This window comes from Pleurodeles waltl, chromosome 6 (assembly GCF_031143425.1).
Source record: "Pleurodeles waltl isolate 20211129_DDA chromosome 6, aPleWal1.hap1.20221129, whole genome shotgun sequence".
Classification (NCBI taxonomy): domain Eukaryota; kingdom Metazoa; phylum Chordata; class Amphibia; order Caudata; family Salamandridae; genus Pleurodeles; species Pleurodeles waltl.
The window spans coordinates 1,702,681,926-1,702,699,318 of NC_090445.1; the positions used below are offsets into that span (position 1 = coordinate 1,702,681,926).

General features: G+C 45.3%; 1 protein-coding gene across 1 annotated transcript in view; it reads right to left on the minus strand.

Moving 5' to 3' along the window:
* Window positions 1–17,393, minus strand: part of LOC138301390 (zinc-binding protein A33-like) — a 37,971-nt gene that overhangs the window by 12,319 nt on the left and 8,259 nt on the right. The window contains exons 3-4 of the mRNA XM_069241827.1: window positions 15,664–15,759; window positions 10,099–10,332 (exon numbers count right to left, since the gene is read on the minus strand). Of these exons, the coding sequence (XP_069097928.1) occupies window positions 10,099–10,332; window positions 15,664–15,759 (330 nt within the window). The remainder of the gene's footprint in view (window positions 1–10,098; window positions 10,333–15,663; window positions 15,760–17,393) is intronic.

Sequence of the window (17,393 nt, forward strand, 5' to 3'; positions counted from 1 at the left end):
CCCAAGATGTCTGTAGCAAAGCAGTTCGACCTAAAAAGACTATGTGAAATGAATTGGGCTCAAATGTGTTTTGGGACGCCACCTCCTCTTTTTTTTTTCCTACCACCTTGACCAAATGCAGCAAAACTTTTCACCCTCTGCAAATGTAACAGGGGCAATAGGTCTGGACAATTTCGCAGGAATTCGTTTTACTGGTGCAAAGCTATTAAGGGGCAAACATTTGAGGAATTCCTCTCTCTGTTAACCCATAACTGTAACTACAGAGTGGTTACCGCCTCATATCTATGTATATATTCATATTCACACAAAAAGGAGATTACAGTGACCTTTTAACTGGGTGAAAATTTCAATAAAAACGTAACATTTTAAACAAACAAAACACACACAAATACTGACACCAGTTATAGTTCTCAAATTAACTATACCTCCTGCCCTAAAACAGAGGTCTTCAAACTGGGGTGCGCCCCCCCCAAGGGTGAGAGGGTCTTACACAGTCTTGGGGGGGGGGGAGGGGGGAGGGAGGGACGTGACGGAAGGAAGGGGAAACAAGCTCTTGCCCAAAAAAAGAATCATGCTCTTAACAGTGCTTGCTTTAAAGGAAAAGCAAAAAAAACATGAGCCGCAGTAAGCCGCTCTGCAATGGGCCATCACTAACACCTTTTGTCATTTACATCCTTGTTGGGAGTAAGAGTTAAACATTCATCAAATCTCTCCTTCTCCGTGATAATCACCGTGGATACTTTTACTTGTTAGTAAGGCTTGGTTGACCAGAATGGTACTTTTCCAATCATGTATTTGACTGCATTTTCAAAAGGGGCATTGGAACTTGGCTGCAATATTTAAATATCTTTATCTAAATGTAAACACTGCCAATTTAGTGGAATAATAATAAAAGAAATCCTGGGGTGAGGGGCTGATGATTTCTTTTTTTTTTTTCCCCACACAGGATGGCACAGTATTAAAAAGTAACGACCAGTGCCATAAAGTAACTACAACTCGAGCACTTGCCATGCACATTCTCTCACATACAGCATAATTTATGACATGTTCTTTGACACCATTGATGACTTCACTGCAACATCTGAAATCACAAACTATTTTGTTTGACACTGTTCAGCAGTAGCAACAAATTATTAGTTTTCTCTTTTTACAATTTCGTATCTGTTCAGTTTCTACAACAAGCTGCAAAGCCAACACATCAGCTAACGCTTTTCAAGTGCAAGATCTACTGGCCCTGTAATGGCTCCAGACCTCTCTCACCTACCCCAGCATTAGTCTACTTTCTTCCCTCTCCTATTCCTTTCTCTTTCCCGATCTGCAACATTACATTCATCTTCAATTAATCCCTTAACTGTGTCCTAGGACTGCGGCTATCGATACCCGCTCTCTTCAGTTGTTGAACATTCCCAAAACCGTCTTTTTCCCCCTTTCTCCTCATTTAACGATTGTTCAACTCGTGTGCAGGGCGGCCTAACTACCCCCTACTATCCTGCAGCCCATACCGAACGCTGGTGTTAACCCTGTGCCTTCTCTGCCACCTGGTCAGTCACCCTATCTTAGCTTTTCTTTTAGTTACAAATCTTGCTTTCTTCGTGTTGTTTTTCAAAGCTATCATTTTCTCGCTTCTCTTTACTTTCCTCCTCTCCCTCGCCTTAAATACCTAGCCAACCTATATGGCCTGCTTCTGCTCGTTTGTCATCTACCCCTCAACAGCCCTGTGGACCTTCACGTTTCCATTGTGATGAATTCTATGTCAGGAACGCAGGCTTTGGATTATGCTTCTCTTCCTTTACTGAATGAAACAGCAGCCAAAGAGTTAAAACATTAAAACTACAACTCCCATAAACATTTGTAGTCCAGACTGCCCAATCCCAGGCAAGACTCAGCTATAAGTGTCACCATAACAACGGAACTTCCTCTTTCTTTGCTGCTGCGCAGCCAAAGTTAAGTCCTATTTTCTCTTCATTAACTTGTAAGGTATTGTAATTTAATTGCTGTTACCGGCCTGTGGAGCGGGGCTGAACAGCGCCAGAATAGACGGCGGTCTTTTGAACCACTCGCCTTTGATGTTTGACGCGCGGTCGGAGGCTTATTTGACTGCCTCCGATCGCGCGCCGTATGCTGCACTGCTTCTATGCCGGCCGCGCTGGTTTTTTCTTTCATGTTCCCGCGGCACGGCTTCAGTGCAGAACCTGGAGACCGAGCTGGCGCTGGCGCTTAGAAGAAAACAGTCCGCTCTCTATTTCTGGCTTTTTGCCTCCCTCGCGCCGGCACGAATCGGAGCTGGAATTCTTCTTCAGAATCCCAGTTCGTGCTGCACGCGAGTGAGGAGAAAAAGCACATTCTGCCCCAGAACGCCAGACGGGGCGAATAAACGTTGCAGGCTTGGCCTAGGAGGTCAGCAGGTGCTCCCTCCACTGGATTTGGCCGATTTTGAGGTCTATTTTTTGACTCATATATATATATATATATATATATATATATATCTATATACTGGTGATTTACCTGCCGGGGTTTCCTCCCCCCTTGAACTCTGTCTGTCTCCTGCCATGGCTTATTTTGCTGGGGAGGAAGAGAGTACTATCAGGAGGAGGTTGAGGCACCTGTACCTGAACAGATGGAGGAGAGATTGGTTCAGGCTCTTGGGCACCATGTTCAGGATTCTGTTAACCAGGCCTTAATTAAGGCCTTACTGTACCTTTGGTCCGATATGGACGGGGAGAATTGATGGGGCCTATTCCCACTGGATCAGGGGCCAGAGAGCCTTCTTCCAGAGAGACTGGTTTGTCCACTAAGGGTTCTTTGAATCCGCTGTCTTCAGCAGAGATTCTGGCCCAAATGGCATCGGCGGTGATCAATGAGCACGAATATAGCTCTGACCTTCAACCACCCTCTGAAAATTTCATTTTCCCCTCGGGGGCACCTAGAGAGTTTTCACAATCATCTGATTCCCACTCAGATATCTCTGAGCCCAAAATATGGGGCAAGCGCAAATGGAAAGCCAAACATTATTCTTCGGACTAAGTTACCCCTCATGGGAACTTACTTTTCGATCCAGAGAACATTTTTCATCCCAGATCCACAGACTGGGTGCCTTGTGCTGAGGTGGCCCATTACGTACAAGATAGGTTACGCAAGGGCTTCGATAAAGATATTCGTAGCAATCTTCGATCGGAAAGCCCCGACACTCTCTGCAGGGCAAAGAGGCTGACACTCAGGAGCTGGATCCCACCGTTGCAACCTTCTTAAAAAAAACTTTACCAAAGATCCTAAAAAAGGACTTGACCGCGCCTGGAAGGGAACAAGATGTTGGATCTGTCCGGCACCCATTACTAAAATCCTTGAGTTGGCAGTTCAGGCTAAAGAAACTAACACTATTCTTGACCCTCAAACTGTAATAGAATGGGCCCAAAGAGCCATTTGCCTTCTCGGAAACACGAACACTATTCTTGACCCTCAAACTGTAATAGAATGGGCCCAAAGAGCCATTTGCCTTCTCGGAAACGCGAACTGCACCATGTCTACTGAGCACAGGAAATCGTTTCTTATGCGAATCGATCCAAAATTGGTGGAACTTGCTCCCTCTGAGCCGGGCCCTTTGGCCAATGGTCTCCTTTTCGGAGAGAAATTTGTTAAAGATTTGGGTAAATATGTCTCTACGTTCACGGCCCTTGACAAAGCCCAATCTTCCATGAAACGGATGTTCAAAGGGGGCCTTTTTACCAGGGCCGGACGTTAGAGAGGTCGAGCGTCAGGCCGTGGTTTCCAGCAGACCTCCCCCAACTACGCCCGAGAGGTCAAGGATACTATCAATCCTCCAGATTCTACCCTTCCAGAGGTAGAAGAGGCCGTTGCCGCGGCTTCAGAGGACGAGGAGCTGATCGCTCTCAAGATTCCAATAATTCAGGAGAGAATTATTCATTTTTCAGAAGTGATTCTTGGGGGAAGATTGGAGCATCACGCTCAAGCATGGGCCTGTATCTCTCAAGACTCTTGGGTTCTTCAGACAGTCAGGGGCTACAGGTTTGACTTTTACTCCAGACCGTTCCAGAGTCATCCCCCTCTCCCTCTCCATTTTTCCCTAGCAGAAAGCAGTTTTATAGACGCAGAAATAGACAGCCTCCTCCTCAAGGAGGCGATTGTTCCCCCGGTACCCCAGTTAAACGGTTTTGTCAGTACAATTTTTCTCGTTCCAAAGAAAGAAAAGGGCTTTTGTCTAGTGTTGAATCTGAGAGACTTCAACCAATGGATAGTCTACCGTCATTTCAAGATGGAGGGTATCCACATGTTACGCAATCTCCTTCAAGAAAAAGATTGGTTAGTGCGTTTAGACCTAAAAGACGCTTATCTGTCAGTCCCAATTTACGCCCCGCATCGGCGCTTTCTTCAGTTCCAATGGAGGCACCAATGGTTCAAGTTCAAAGTCCTCCCCTTTGGCCTTTCATCCGCCCGTGGTGCTTCACAAAACTTCTCCGCCCGGTGGCCCAGTTCCTTCGAGAACGAGGCATTCGCCTCATTATTTATCTCGACGATCTTTTGATCATGGCTCAGTCCAGGCAGTTAGTCCTGAGACATCTCTCTTGGACAATTCAGATCCTTCAAGACCTAGGTTTCTTAATCAACAGCGAGAAGTCTGTGACATCTCCAACGCAATATATAGAATTCTTAGGTTTTCAAGTAGATTCAGTCCTAGCGCAACTGCGTTTACCCCTGGCAAAGCGGACTGCTATCAAAAAAGAGTTACGGAAAGCCCTTGCCTCTCCGACTATATCCTTGCGGATTTTAGCCCGGTTGTTGGGGCTTCTGGCCTCCTCCATTCAGGCGATTTTTCCGGGCCCGTTACATTACCGAGCCCTTCAACGTCTCAAGATTTTGCATTTGCGCAGGGGGCTGTCCTATACCAGATTCCGCCTTTAGAGGAAGCCAAGACGGAGATCGTTTGGTGGCTGACTCACATGGAAGCGTGGAATGGCAGAGCCATTTTCGCCTCCTTACCGGAGATGGTCATAGAGTCGGATGCCAGCCGATGGGGCTGGGGAGCTTGTTATGGCTCGGTGGAGACGGGAGGACGGTGGTCCTCGGAGGAGTTGAGACTTCATATCAATTGTTTGGAGCTCCTAGCGGGATCTTTTGCGATCTGGTCGCTGTCCCCCAACAAAGCCAGTTGTTGCATTCTATTGAGAATGGACAACATCTCAGCTGTGAGATACATCAATCGACTGGGGGGGAACCAGATCTCATCTGTTGGCGGAGATAGCCAAAGAGTTTTGGCATTTTTGCCTTCAGAATCAGATTCGTGTGATAGCGGAATACCTTCCAGGGCGCTCCAATGTGGTAGCGGACTGGCATTCACGTTTCTTGAAAGACAGCAGCGATTGGATGCTGCACAGATTTTCAGAACCTCTCAAGGAGATGGGGTACCTGTGTGACAGATTTGTTCGCATCCCGTCTCAATGCTCAACTGCCAAACTTTTACAGTTGGAGACCGGATCCGTTGGCAATGGGAACGGACGCTTTTCTTCAAGATTGGTCGCAACATCTTCTCTATGCCTTTCCCCCCTTTTCAATGATTCAGAGGGTCCTTGCTCAAGTAAAGAGGCAATTGTCTGACATCATTTTAGTGACACCACTTTGGAAAGCTCAGGCTTGGTTTCCGGTAGCGATGGCACTAACGTGTGCATCTCCAGTTCTTCTGCCATTGTTACTGTCTCTTCTTCTGGACCCCTTGGGGGCCCCTCGCCCGCTGGTGATCCAGAATCAACGGAGTCTCATGGCATGGAGACTTTCAGGAGACATTGGCAAGTTCCGGGTAGTTTCAGGGGAAGCTTTGTTCTTTTTGTCCCAATCTTGGGCTCCTTCCACCCACAAGCGATATGAGGCATCCTGGAAGAGATGGATGGGTTGGTGCAGTGAACGGAGTATTGATCCCTTGGGGGCCCAAGTTTCCATGATTGCTAATTTCCTCTCTGAATTGGCTTCGCAGGGTCTCGCTTACAGGACGGTGAATAGCTTTAGGTCTGCTATTTCGGCGGCTCCCCCCCATGTGGATGGTAGGCCTCTGGGTGAGCATCCTTTGATTTCTAAGATTCTTCTGGGTATTCGGATGGTTAACCCCCCTCAGACTCGACATTCGGTTTTGTGGGATGTTAATATTGTTCTTAATTTTCTTAAGACATAGCCTTGTAACGACAACTTGTCGCGTAAACAATTGTCCGTTAAATTAACGGTTCTGTTATGCCTTATCTCGTGCAGACGGGTTTCGGATGTTAAAGCTTTGGATTTGACAGGTAGAGTATTCACTCCTACGGGAGTTTCTTTCTCAATTTCAAAAAGTACAAAAACTGCATCCAGATGTATTTACCTTGCTTTTCCACATAATCAAAAATTGTGTGTAGTACAATGTTTGAAAGCTTATGGGAGTTGGAAGAGAGTCTCGCAGGGACTCAGGAGGCCAACTGTTGGTTTTGTTGCAAAAGCCTTACGGGCCTGTCTCTGCGGCCACTTTGGCCAGGTGGGTTAAGTGGTTGTTGGGAGAAGCAGGCATTGATACCTCGATGTTTGGGGCTCACTCCATTTGGGGAGCTATGGCTTCCAAATCCTTTGGTGCGGGTTCCACACTGGAAGACATTATGGCAGCGGCGGAAAGGTCTTCGGACAATAAGTTTAAAGTTTTTTTATCATAAACCTATTGTTGACATAGCTTCTACGGTGGTAAATCAGCTTTAAACTAGCATAATCCGAAGCCTCCGTTCCTGACATAGACTAAAAAAAAATTCTAGCTAACGCGTCAAGAATTTTCAATTCTATTAAGGACACGGAGGCGAGGATTATCCCACCCGTAAAGGTTACAAGTTTATAATGATGATTAAAATGATTGTATTCAAAAGCATATTGTAACAATGACATATGTTTGATGTTTTCTCCCCCCCTTGAGACTTTTGGTTTTTCCAAGAGCACTACTTGTTTGTTCTTTTTCTTTAGGTGCAGTTACTAAAGGCGAATAAGTACCTTTCATCCTGGAGGTCGGAGTTCTAATGCCTGGAGGTTTTCGTTTTCATGATCCGCTGCGAGTTTTAAGACCGGAAGCTGGTTCGTCTTCGCAAAGAAAGAGGAAGTTCCGTTGTTATGGTGACACTTATAGCTGAGGCTTGCCTGGGATTGGGCAGTCTGGACTACAAATGTTTATGGGAGTTGTAGTTTTAATGTTTTAACTCTTTGGCTGCTGTGTTTCATTCAGTAAAGGAAGAGAAGCATAATCCTCGCCTTCGTGTCCTTAATAGAATTGAAAATTCTTGACGCGTTAGCTAGAAATTTGTTTATTACTGGACACTAATGTGGAACCGGCTACCTTACCCATCAGACCGCTCCTACTCTGGCTTCACTCAAAGTTTTGTTAAAGAGACATCTACTGTCTTTCTCTTTTACATCATGACCATGTATGTGGCCCCACTGCTTTGTCCTGCACGGTTTTGTTCAGTGCCTTGGACAAAACGCAGCTCTACTTTGCTCACAATGCTCAAATCTGATTTACAACTGACCACTTTACCAGCACTTTGTTGATCCATAAATGCAGCAACACAGAATTTTAAATTTGGTGAACTTACCAATTTACTGTCTTGCAGCATGCTGCGAAGTGGCTGGTTGAGACTGACATGTGGGAGAAGCGAGGGAATTCTCGGCACAGATACTCTAGCTAGGATTCTGATGAGAGGCGGTCATTCGGAAGGAGAAGGCCCTTACCTGTTTTATAATACAGCAACGATTTGGGAACATGTAGTCAAGAGGGTACTCCGTCATGCCCCTTTTGACAGGAAGCTGAAGTTATGGGACCTATCTCTGTTCTGTGAAATAGAAGACCACATGTCTATGGAACAATGGAAAGTAGGTGGATGTTTAGTTGCAGGGGATTCATGTCCTAGTGAAACACTCCTTTCTGTCTTTCGTTCTTTTCCAGAGGCACAGAACATGTTTGGGACCCACGTTGGGTCCGGGTCAAGTGCCAGACTGGGCCAAGACACTATTGTTATTGCGCACCGTCTCATGCAATAATAGAACTCCTACACTTTTATTTCGTACACTGCACTTATGTAACACCTTATCATCATAACAAGACTGACCGAACTATGGGGGCCGGGTGCAATCGCTGTGGCAGGAGACATGCCTCCTTTCTTCACCTGCAAAAATAACAGATGAGGGACGAAAATGCGGAACAACGCAAACATTTACTCCCAGTCACAAAGATCTGGGTTCAATCCATTGGTTTTTTTGCCCACCACGCCACCCAGTTTGGACCCAGCCATATACAAATCTGTCTTGACCCTGTTCCCCTTGGGAACAGACCAGCCCTTTTTGCTTTTGCTGCCTTGAGTGAGAGGGGTATGCCCAGACCTGTGTCCTGTGCTCACTGCTCCACTGGATTCCAGCTAGCCTGGCTGATGAAGGGTGATACCCTGAAACTGGTTCCAGGATTCTTGTTACGGTCCAGGAAAGACCTGGCATGCCAGTTCGGGCTGGACTGCTACCATGGGGAACAGGGTCAAGACCGATTTGCATATGGCTCGGTCCAAACTGGGGCAGCGTGGTGGGCAAAAAAAATTATGGCTTAAGCCCGGGTCTTTGTGACCAGGGGTAAATGTTCACGTTATTCAGCATTCCGTCCAACATATATACTTTTTGCTCCTTTCTTCATCAGGCATGGTCCTGTGAGGGGGTGTAACTGTTCTGGAGGGAGGTGGTTGCCAAGATTGTGGAGGCTACTGGCCTAGATATTGCCCCGACACTGTTGACATGCATACTTGCAACACTTTATGAGTTGAATTGCTAAGACGACTAACTGTGTTTATCTCGAAATTATGGTGCATTTAGTGGACAACGAAAAAGGAGGATAGTCATAGGAATCAGCGCTCACAGTCAATCACCAAAAGGTAGTGCAATACATAAATATATACACGGTGCTCCTGACAGGAGGATCCCCCACACCTCCTGGGTTTCTGAAAAGAAACAAAATAGCAAACAACAAATGTCAAGCCACTTGTGAATCGCAAATTCAGTTATCCATGTGTCCTTGTTTTGGTGTCTTGTTCACAATCATTATGCATAAGTCCGGCCAGGATAATAAGAAAAATTGTCAATTTATTCTTGAAATGCAGTGTCCATTACAGCAACAGCCAAATGCCAACACGTGTTTCATCCTGTGAAAGGATTTGCTCTCATGGACTTCATCAGGGCTTCGTGCAAAATAGCAGAGAGGACAAAAGTCCTTGTATCTCATGGCGTTAATATAATATGTGTATTCTAATGATATGGTGCTCCTTTTGACAAGTGAATGCTGACACGTACTTATTACTGTGTAAGAATCTCTCCTAGAAAGGAAATGTATGGGGAATCTCCAATGCTTTGCAATGCAATGTTTGGTTTTACTTGCATAAAGATCAATAAAAAGTTAATAAAAAAAAATTACTGTAAGCAGCGACCCAACATGCACTCTGAGAGCAGAGCTCTGGCTTCAAACACCACTTTGTCCCAGAAGAACAGAGCTCATCCTCTTGAGAACCACCGCTTCAATGGGACAAGAGACGTGCCCTCAAACATCTGCTCTAATATGAGACAAGAGTCTTTTGTCAACAACCTGTTTCTCGGACAACCCCAGGGCTCAGTCCTCAAACAGCAACTCCTCCTGAAGGCAACCTCAGCCATTACAAACCAACTCCTTAAAGATTAGAGCTCCTCAAAGACTAGAACACCTCAAAGCTCTACCTACAAACTGGTCCCTCAAAAGCCTGCTGCCACACCTCCCAGCAGTTCTAGGCACCTACCAGCAATGTCACTTGCATGGAGGGTATTATGGCCTGCGCATCAAATCCACTGGAAAAAATATCAGGCAACTATGGTAAATGTCCATGATGTGCAGCTCGCCACAATCTCCCAAACACTGGCCTACTGCCTGCTAGGTATGTGCTTGTGTTTTTGACACTGTTGTACATCCTCGTAATGTATTAATAAACTAAAGACATGTAAATCTATCAATTTAACAAATACATGGTTGGCAGAGAGCGTGTCTGGATCGGGCATGTCTCAGGATCCCGCGGCCCATCATACCTGGAGGAAGGAGAGGGTGTCGTCCTGCTGCAGGTTCCTCTCCGCCTCCTGCAGGCCAAGGGAGAGCGTCTTCACCGCATCGCTCAGCTGCGCTATCCGCTGCTCCAGCGTCTGCCGGATGGCATCTTTCTCCTTCTGCAGCTCTTTCAGCAGGGAGCCCTCCTCCTCGTGTAGGAAGGCGTGCAGCTTCTCAAACGAGGCCTTGATCCGCTCCTCCAGCTCCTGGGTCTTGCTCTGCAGAAACGAGAGTGATAAAGGCAGGACAGAGAGGGTGAAGATGAACATCTCCGCAGAAGGAGAGTGATAACGGCAGGACAGAGAGGGTGAAGATGGACATCTCCGCAGAAGGAGAGTGATAACGGCAGGACAGAGAGGGTGATGATGGACATCTCCGCAGAAGGAGAGTGATAACGGCAGGACAGAGAGTGTGAATATGAACATCTCAGCAGAAGGAGAGTCCTATCAATGAGTGGTGCAATCACTGACTCAACTTACATAACGAGAAGTACATGGGACTATCACAGAGAACACGATTACACATACACAATGCCAGCAGCGCAGCTAGGAGATAAGCAATATAGATCTTGGAGGGGTAGAAGGAAAAAAAAAGAGTGCGACATTTTGGGGGTGGGGGTTTTTTTTTTGGGGGGGGGGGGGGGGGAGGGGGGTAAGTGTGGGGGGAGGGTAGGTAACCAACTATCTATGAGCCCAAACATACCCCCGGTCAATGATTTAGCCAACAATAATTAGAGAAATACTGTTAACGGGCTGTGCCCCAAGTCATGTGCACCAAGGGGCACAGTATTACGCCTGTCCCCATGGCAGGCATACTATCAGAGGCACTCTAGTTCAGCTAGAGGACTGCAGCTAAGAGACAGGGTCTGCTGCAGGCCTTAAGTAACTCTTCAGAAGGAAGAGGGGCAGACAGCTAGTGCTCTAGAAAGGACAGAACTGTCTATGCCCCAAGTCATGTGCACCAAGGGGCACAGTATTACGCCTGTCCCCATGGCAGGCATACTATCAGAGGCACTCTAGTTCAGCTAGAGGACTGCAGCTAAGAGACAGGGTCTGCTGCAGGCCTTAAGTAACTCTTCAGAAGGAAGAGGGGCAGACAGCTAGTGCTCTAGAAAGAACAGAACAATATGCCCCAAGTCATGTGCATCAAGGAGCACAGTATTACGCCTGTCCCCATGGCAGGCATACTATCAGAGGCACTCTAGTTCAGCTACAGGACTGCAGCTAAGAGACAGGGTCTGCTGCAGGTCTTAAGTAACTCTTCAGAAGGAAGGAAGGCAGACAGCTAGTGCTCTAGAAAGGACAGAACAGGCTATGTCCCAAGGTATGTGCATCAAGGAGCACAGTATTATGCCTTTCCCCATGGCAGGCCTCCTATCAGAGGCACTCTAGTTCGGCTAGAAGACTGCTGAGTACTAGCTTAGTCGCAGACTATCGGAAAACTTTAATAATGCCATAAACGTTCACTTTTGATAAAGACTCCATGACATTCCCAAAAACACATGTTTCTAAAACCCATCAAACACAAGCAAACTGGTTACGTGTCTGATTTTGTGTGACACAGAGGGAGCAGGAAGAAAACCTACACAATACACTGTGTATGAATTGGGAGACTGCAATCAATTGATATTTTGAACTTGTTGTTTCAACAATGATAACAGACCAGCTTACGCTAGTCACGAACAACTCATTTCTGTAAATAGCGTAATCCCATGATGCATAGGCTACATATTATCAGGCCTATTTTCGTATACTTTTTAAGAGGAACCTCTACAAAATTTAAGGAGGGTAATTTTTTTTTCCGTAACATTTTACTATTCTCTAAGGAACTAAATATTTTTCATGCAAAATAATCTTGCGGCAGCAGGTTTTACAATACCTACTTCTTCCAATATGTGCTCAGAGATCTCCCGGTCCTGCCGACACGTTTGGCCTACCTTGTATGACGTTTTTTAGGTCGAGCATAACAGCTCGCAAGCACTGCTTTTTCGATGCGTTGGTATATACCTCAGCTTTTAACCACGACCACCCATCAAAATCACTCGTTCCTGGGCTTGCCTTTCAAAAATCCTTTGTTTCCGTTGGAAACTGCTTTACGTCTGTGTCTCCTTTTTGTTACCGCCTAGGCCATCGACCCTCTTACATGGATAATTGCACTTTTGCGATAACTTTGGCTGCAAGCTAACTTCTTTTTCCTGTTGCGTCACTCTTCGCGCCCACGGTGCCACTCTGAATGGGCTCGCTTATGTCAACTGTTTTATTTTCAGTTTGTGTAACAAGAAAAGTTGAGTTAGGAATTACAACGCCAACAGCTCTAACTCGAGCAAACGCAAGGCCCAATGTATTGGAAACGCTTCTCTGCTCCTGTTGGTCAAGCGGTTGACTGGTGCCCATTTGAGGCCACACTGGCCCTTAGCAGACCATTTGTTGCTTATGGGTTCTGATCAGCTGGCCACCGACCCAACTGGGTTCTAGATCTGGTGCTGCCCTCTACCGACATTCCCACAGCTGCCTGCTACCTTGGATTGGCCACGTGGCTATTTCCATATCAGCGTCTCCTCCCAGCTCTGCATCTGCCCTCAAGCATGATGCATCTGGGGCAAAAGAAAACCAATTTTTCAACTGCTATAAATCAGAAAACAAACTATACTAGTTGGGGTAAGGTCTACTGACGCAGAGAGCGTTAATAACTGGATCACAGAGGCATTTTATATTATTGCCTCAATTGCTGTGATCAAACCATTGTGCTTTACGACGGCTGTAATTTGGTTCAGTGAATGACTTCTGCAGTTAAAGTCTTGTAAGCTCGCCCAGCATGCAGGGTGCCCCAGCCGCTCCCTTGCCAAGGAACACTATCTGGTGCATTAAACAAAAGTTACAAACGAGCTATTAAAGGCTTCACATGCTCATTTTTACACAAAGAGTGATTTCCCATCCTCTCAATGCAACCAGAGGCATTTTCAACATTCTTCAAAATATTTATTTTGCTAAACAATGCAGCAATGTAAATATGGCAGTCAATGTGTTTTCTACTGATGTTGCATTTCTTCATTTGCGCAACAAAGATTGCAGCTTCTTTTACTTACAATGCCTTATTATTGCATGGCACTACGTTAACATCGTTCACCCTGGTCTCGGATGAATGAGAGTGCTCTATGGTAAACTCACATAAATCTGGTTTGTCGTGTACTCTTATGCTGTGAAACTCAAGAGGCTGATTGCAGAAGTCGTTACTTCTAGTTTAACAAATCCATACAGCACTTCCTTTAGTTCTGCAGTTGATAAGGTGCCAAGCAAAACTCCTATTGGTAAAAAAAAATAAAAAAAAAAAATAAAAAAAAACACACACCTCAATGCTGATCCACTTCAATGTACTACTAATAATTTTACTGCTTCAACTCACTTCTAAATTTGTGGGGTTCAGGATGAACCATGCTGTGTCCGCCTGCTTAGAGGATAACAAACCCCTGCATGCTACACAGGTTGGGTTCCGCCTCTCCATGGGGCGCAGCCAGTCCTCAGTGTGATCTGGGATGCCGCCTGCCACCATCATTAGTCTGGATTGGTCTATGGTCCTGGACGCTATCTCGCGAGGGGTGATTCCACCAGTTGTTTTCAGCTGGGATATGAGAGTGCGCACTGGCACGTCTTGTTTTTGAGGACCACATGCATTCAGTTTCACCACCTCTTTCCTCAGTCACCTTCTTGTTCCTTCTTACACAGAGCCCCACAAGTGTCCTCAGATAATCCATATAATCTGATGACGTGCAGCTTGACATCCAAAAGGAAGACAAACTAGGCTTCAGGCGAAATAGTTTTAAAAAGCGCTAAGCAGCTGTCTCCAAATGAGTGAACCTCAACACCAGGTGTGTGTGTGCAGCAGTAAGGCTGAAGTGGTAGAAGGTTCTACTCCTCTCTGGCCTGACCCTGCTGAGCCTCTAATTTGAGGTATCTCTGTCAATACTGCCTGCCCCAATCTCAGGATTTGAAGTCAATCAGAATTTGACCCTTATTCCGTGGATAAGTAAGTTGACATTGGTCTTGTTTTCTACTCTGAAAATCCATCCATGGCTTTTGACTGGTTGTCCCAGAACCATGATACAGGATGTAATAGTTTCCCACACAGACTACTGGGATTCGAATTATCTGGGTTTGCCTCCTTCACTAACATGCAAGGCACAAGCCATTCAAACTGGTGCTGTACATTTAGTGCTTGGACATTCTTGCAGTGAGTGGATCTCCCAAAATCCTATCAAACTAGAGTGGATCCCTCTGACAACAAGCACTGGCAAAGTTGAGTCACTCTCAAGCCTTGAAATAAGCTCCCCCTTTCATCTCAGTTAACCTAACCCCAATGCTCTTGAACATTCGCAGAAACTTATTTTTAAATATAATGAATACCATCTCACTGATTGCAGTCTAGTACTGGGAATCCACTATAGGTGGACACTGTGCTCTAAACTTTCAATCATAAGGAGGAAACACAAAATCACACACACAATAGCTTCATTTAGAAAATGTCATCCTTGTTTAGGTCTTGCTAGAGAAAACTTGAGTTGAGTTGACTGTTACAGAACTATTGTTTCTACTGTATTACATACACATGGACTGGGTTTTGTGCCACTCTCTCTCATGAATGGATGACTTGGCTATACTTTTCAAGTTCTGATTCCACAGCTCCCCTCTCTATTGTTGTGTTTTTCAAACCCAGCTTCATTTCAGTCCCTTGGTATTCTGCCCGGAAGAGTTGTATCCTTCTACTGCTGACTTGTGGAGTCTTCCTTCCACTTTCTTTGTCTGTGTTTCTCCTGTCTGCTTGTTCTTCCTGATATTTCTACTGTCTCTTTCTGCCCCCTGCCCCGGGGCTGCCCAGTTCCTCGCTCCATTTTTTTATGACATACATGTTTTCTTTAACTAGCACCGCAGCGCTCTATTTACTACCCTTCTCTGCTTATTCATAGCTCTCTGGTCCTGCTCACCCTTTTTACATTTTCTACTCTTTCTTTTGCATTCTACGAAGGCCTGGCAGCTGCAAACTGCTCCCTCGCTCCCTTTTTTTGTTATGTTAAGATTCTACAATGCACATTGGCAATGCTGCAAAGGCAAATTAAAAATGCTAATATGACAGCCGCTAGTGCATCACACATTACTTTAATAGAAAACCCACTCCAAGATAGCCATCCTTTCATCCACAACCTTCTGTTAGCGGCCATTCTGACATTAGCTAATGCCAACGCAAACAAGCACTGACAAAGCTAGGAACTCAGCTTTTTAAAGAGGAGATCCAGATTTACCAATGCTTGTTGTTTACTGCCACCTAGCGGTCAATAACAGTATTACACCGGTGCTGAGATAAGTGGTTAGTCAGGTCCAGGATAGTCTGAAGTCTGCCTTAGGGGCGCCGAAGACAGAGGAAGAAAGAAGGCAGCAGAAAAGCAAAGCCACAGACTGCACGAGGCACTCCGGCCCTGGTGGTCATGAAACCACCCATCCAGGCGGCGGAGCGCTGACCAGGCATGCACGAGGCTGACGGATGAAAGGGTGACGTACCAAGATGTCCACGAACTGGGCCTCGCAGCCGGTCTGGGAGGTGCTGAGAAGCTGCCGCTGGGCCGCCAGCTGCGTCAAGCTCGTCTTCAGCTGTCCCTGGAAAGAAGATGGAGTTATGGGTCAGAGGCATGGAAACCAGAGGCTGAGATGACTGGGGGCTCACTCTTGCAGTGAGTGGACCTCCAAAATCCTATCAAACTAGAGCAGATCCCTCTGACAACAAGCATTGGCAAAGCTAATAATGAACGTTCTAATGTGCCAACATATGTGAGAGCAGGCATTCACAAGTACTGTTTCCATGGGTGTCACGCACACATGTTTATCACATTTACCCTGCAATATTAGCTATTGGCGTCACTAGGACTCCAGCTAGTCACAGGGACGAACAAGGACTTATTACCTCGCAGTGCATCCCTTCACCATGTACAAATTGAGGCACCCCACAGTAGTAATAGTTACACAAATCAAAATGAGTACTGACTCAAACGAGTAATATTCTAGAGAAACAGTCCATTGACACTTAAGCACAGTTCCTTAATATCCGGTCCAATCAAATGATTTATTCAATCAGATCATCCAATATCTTAATACTTCATCCATGGAAAGAACAGTTCAAGCCAACACGTGTTTCGTCATGGGAAATTATCTCATCCCAAACGACTTCTTCAGGGCTAAAAATTGTAAGAAAATTATTAGAGTTAAAAACCAAAATGCTCAAACATCAAATTTAAGTGTTGTGCAAAAAAGACCCCAAATTTAGAACCCCAAAATTTCCAAAACACCCGAAAAAAAGTGACAGGAAAGAGATACCATATTTCTTAAAACCCAAATTTAGGCTCCAAACAAAAGAAATTAAGTTATAATTAAGATTCACACTTGTCAAAAATAGGTTTTAGTTGTCTCAAAATTCTCAAGACCCTAAATATAACCCAAAATCACCACTTAAGCACATTATTTAAATTGGTGGTGGAAAGTAAAGTTAGATGACCAACGAGTCTGTTGTCCTCCACAAACAATCATTCACCCCAAATCAGTGAATTAATCATGGTGACCTATGATTAAATCTTAGTGGCTCATTGACAATACCTTCATTTAACACCGAAAACCGGTGTCAACAATACGGTCTATCCATATATACACTATTGCTACCCCAAGTCAACTGCGAGTACACAGGTCCAATCCTATCGAAAAGAAATCACAAGAATATACTTGAAGATATTTGAATTACTCAGAGAATATACAGAATATGCAGCCAATCCATATAACACCATACCGATATTCAAATAAAAAAATAACACCAGAAAATATCCTTTTAAATACCTTATGTTAAATGGCCAAAAGACCAACCATGTGTCCAATGGAAGTCCGTAGCCCGTATTAGTCCAATAGCTAAAATTTAAATGCAAAACTACTGTCAAATACTACAACTACTCAGAACGCCCAATCTTGCTAGAAACAGGTCTTCACCAACATGCAATCGAATAAACCCACCGTACAAAAACTTATAACCTCAGCCACTCACCTTCATATCAAAGAAAGAGGCGTCCATCTATTACAACGCCGGAACCGCGAGTACACTCCTCGCGTTCTGTTCACCCGGAAATCATATAGAAGGCTAATCCTGCTGACAACACGGAAGGAGGACTGACGTCCATGAACATAGAAAAAGGACTTCCTGTAAACAGTGAAAAATCAACTATAGCGAAGACTGTTGGTACCGCCAACACTAA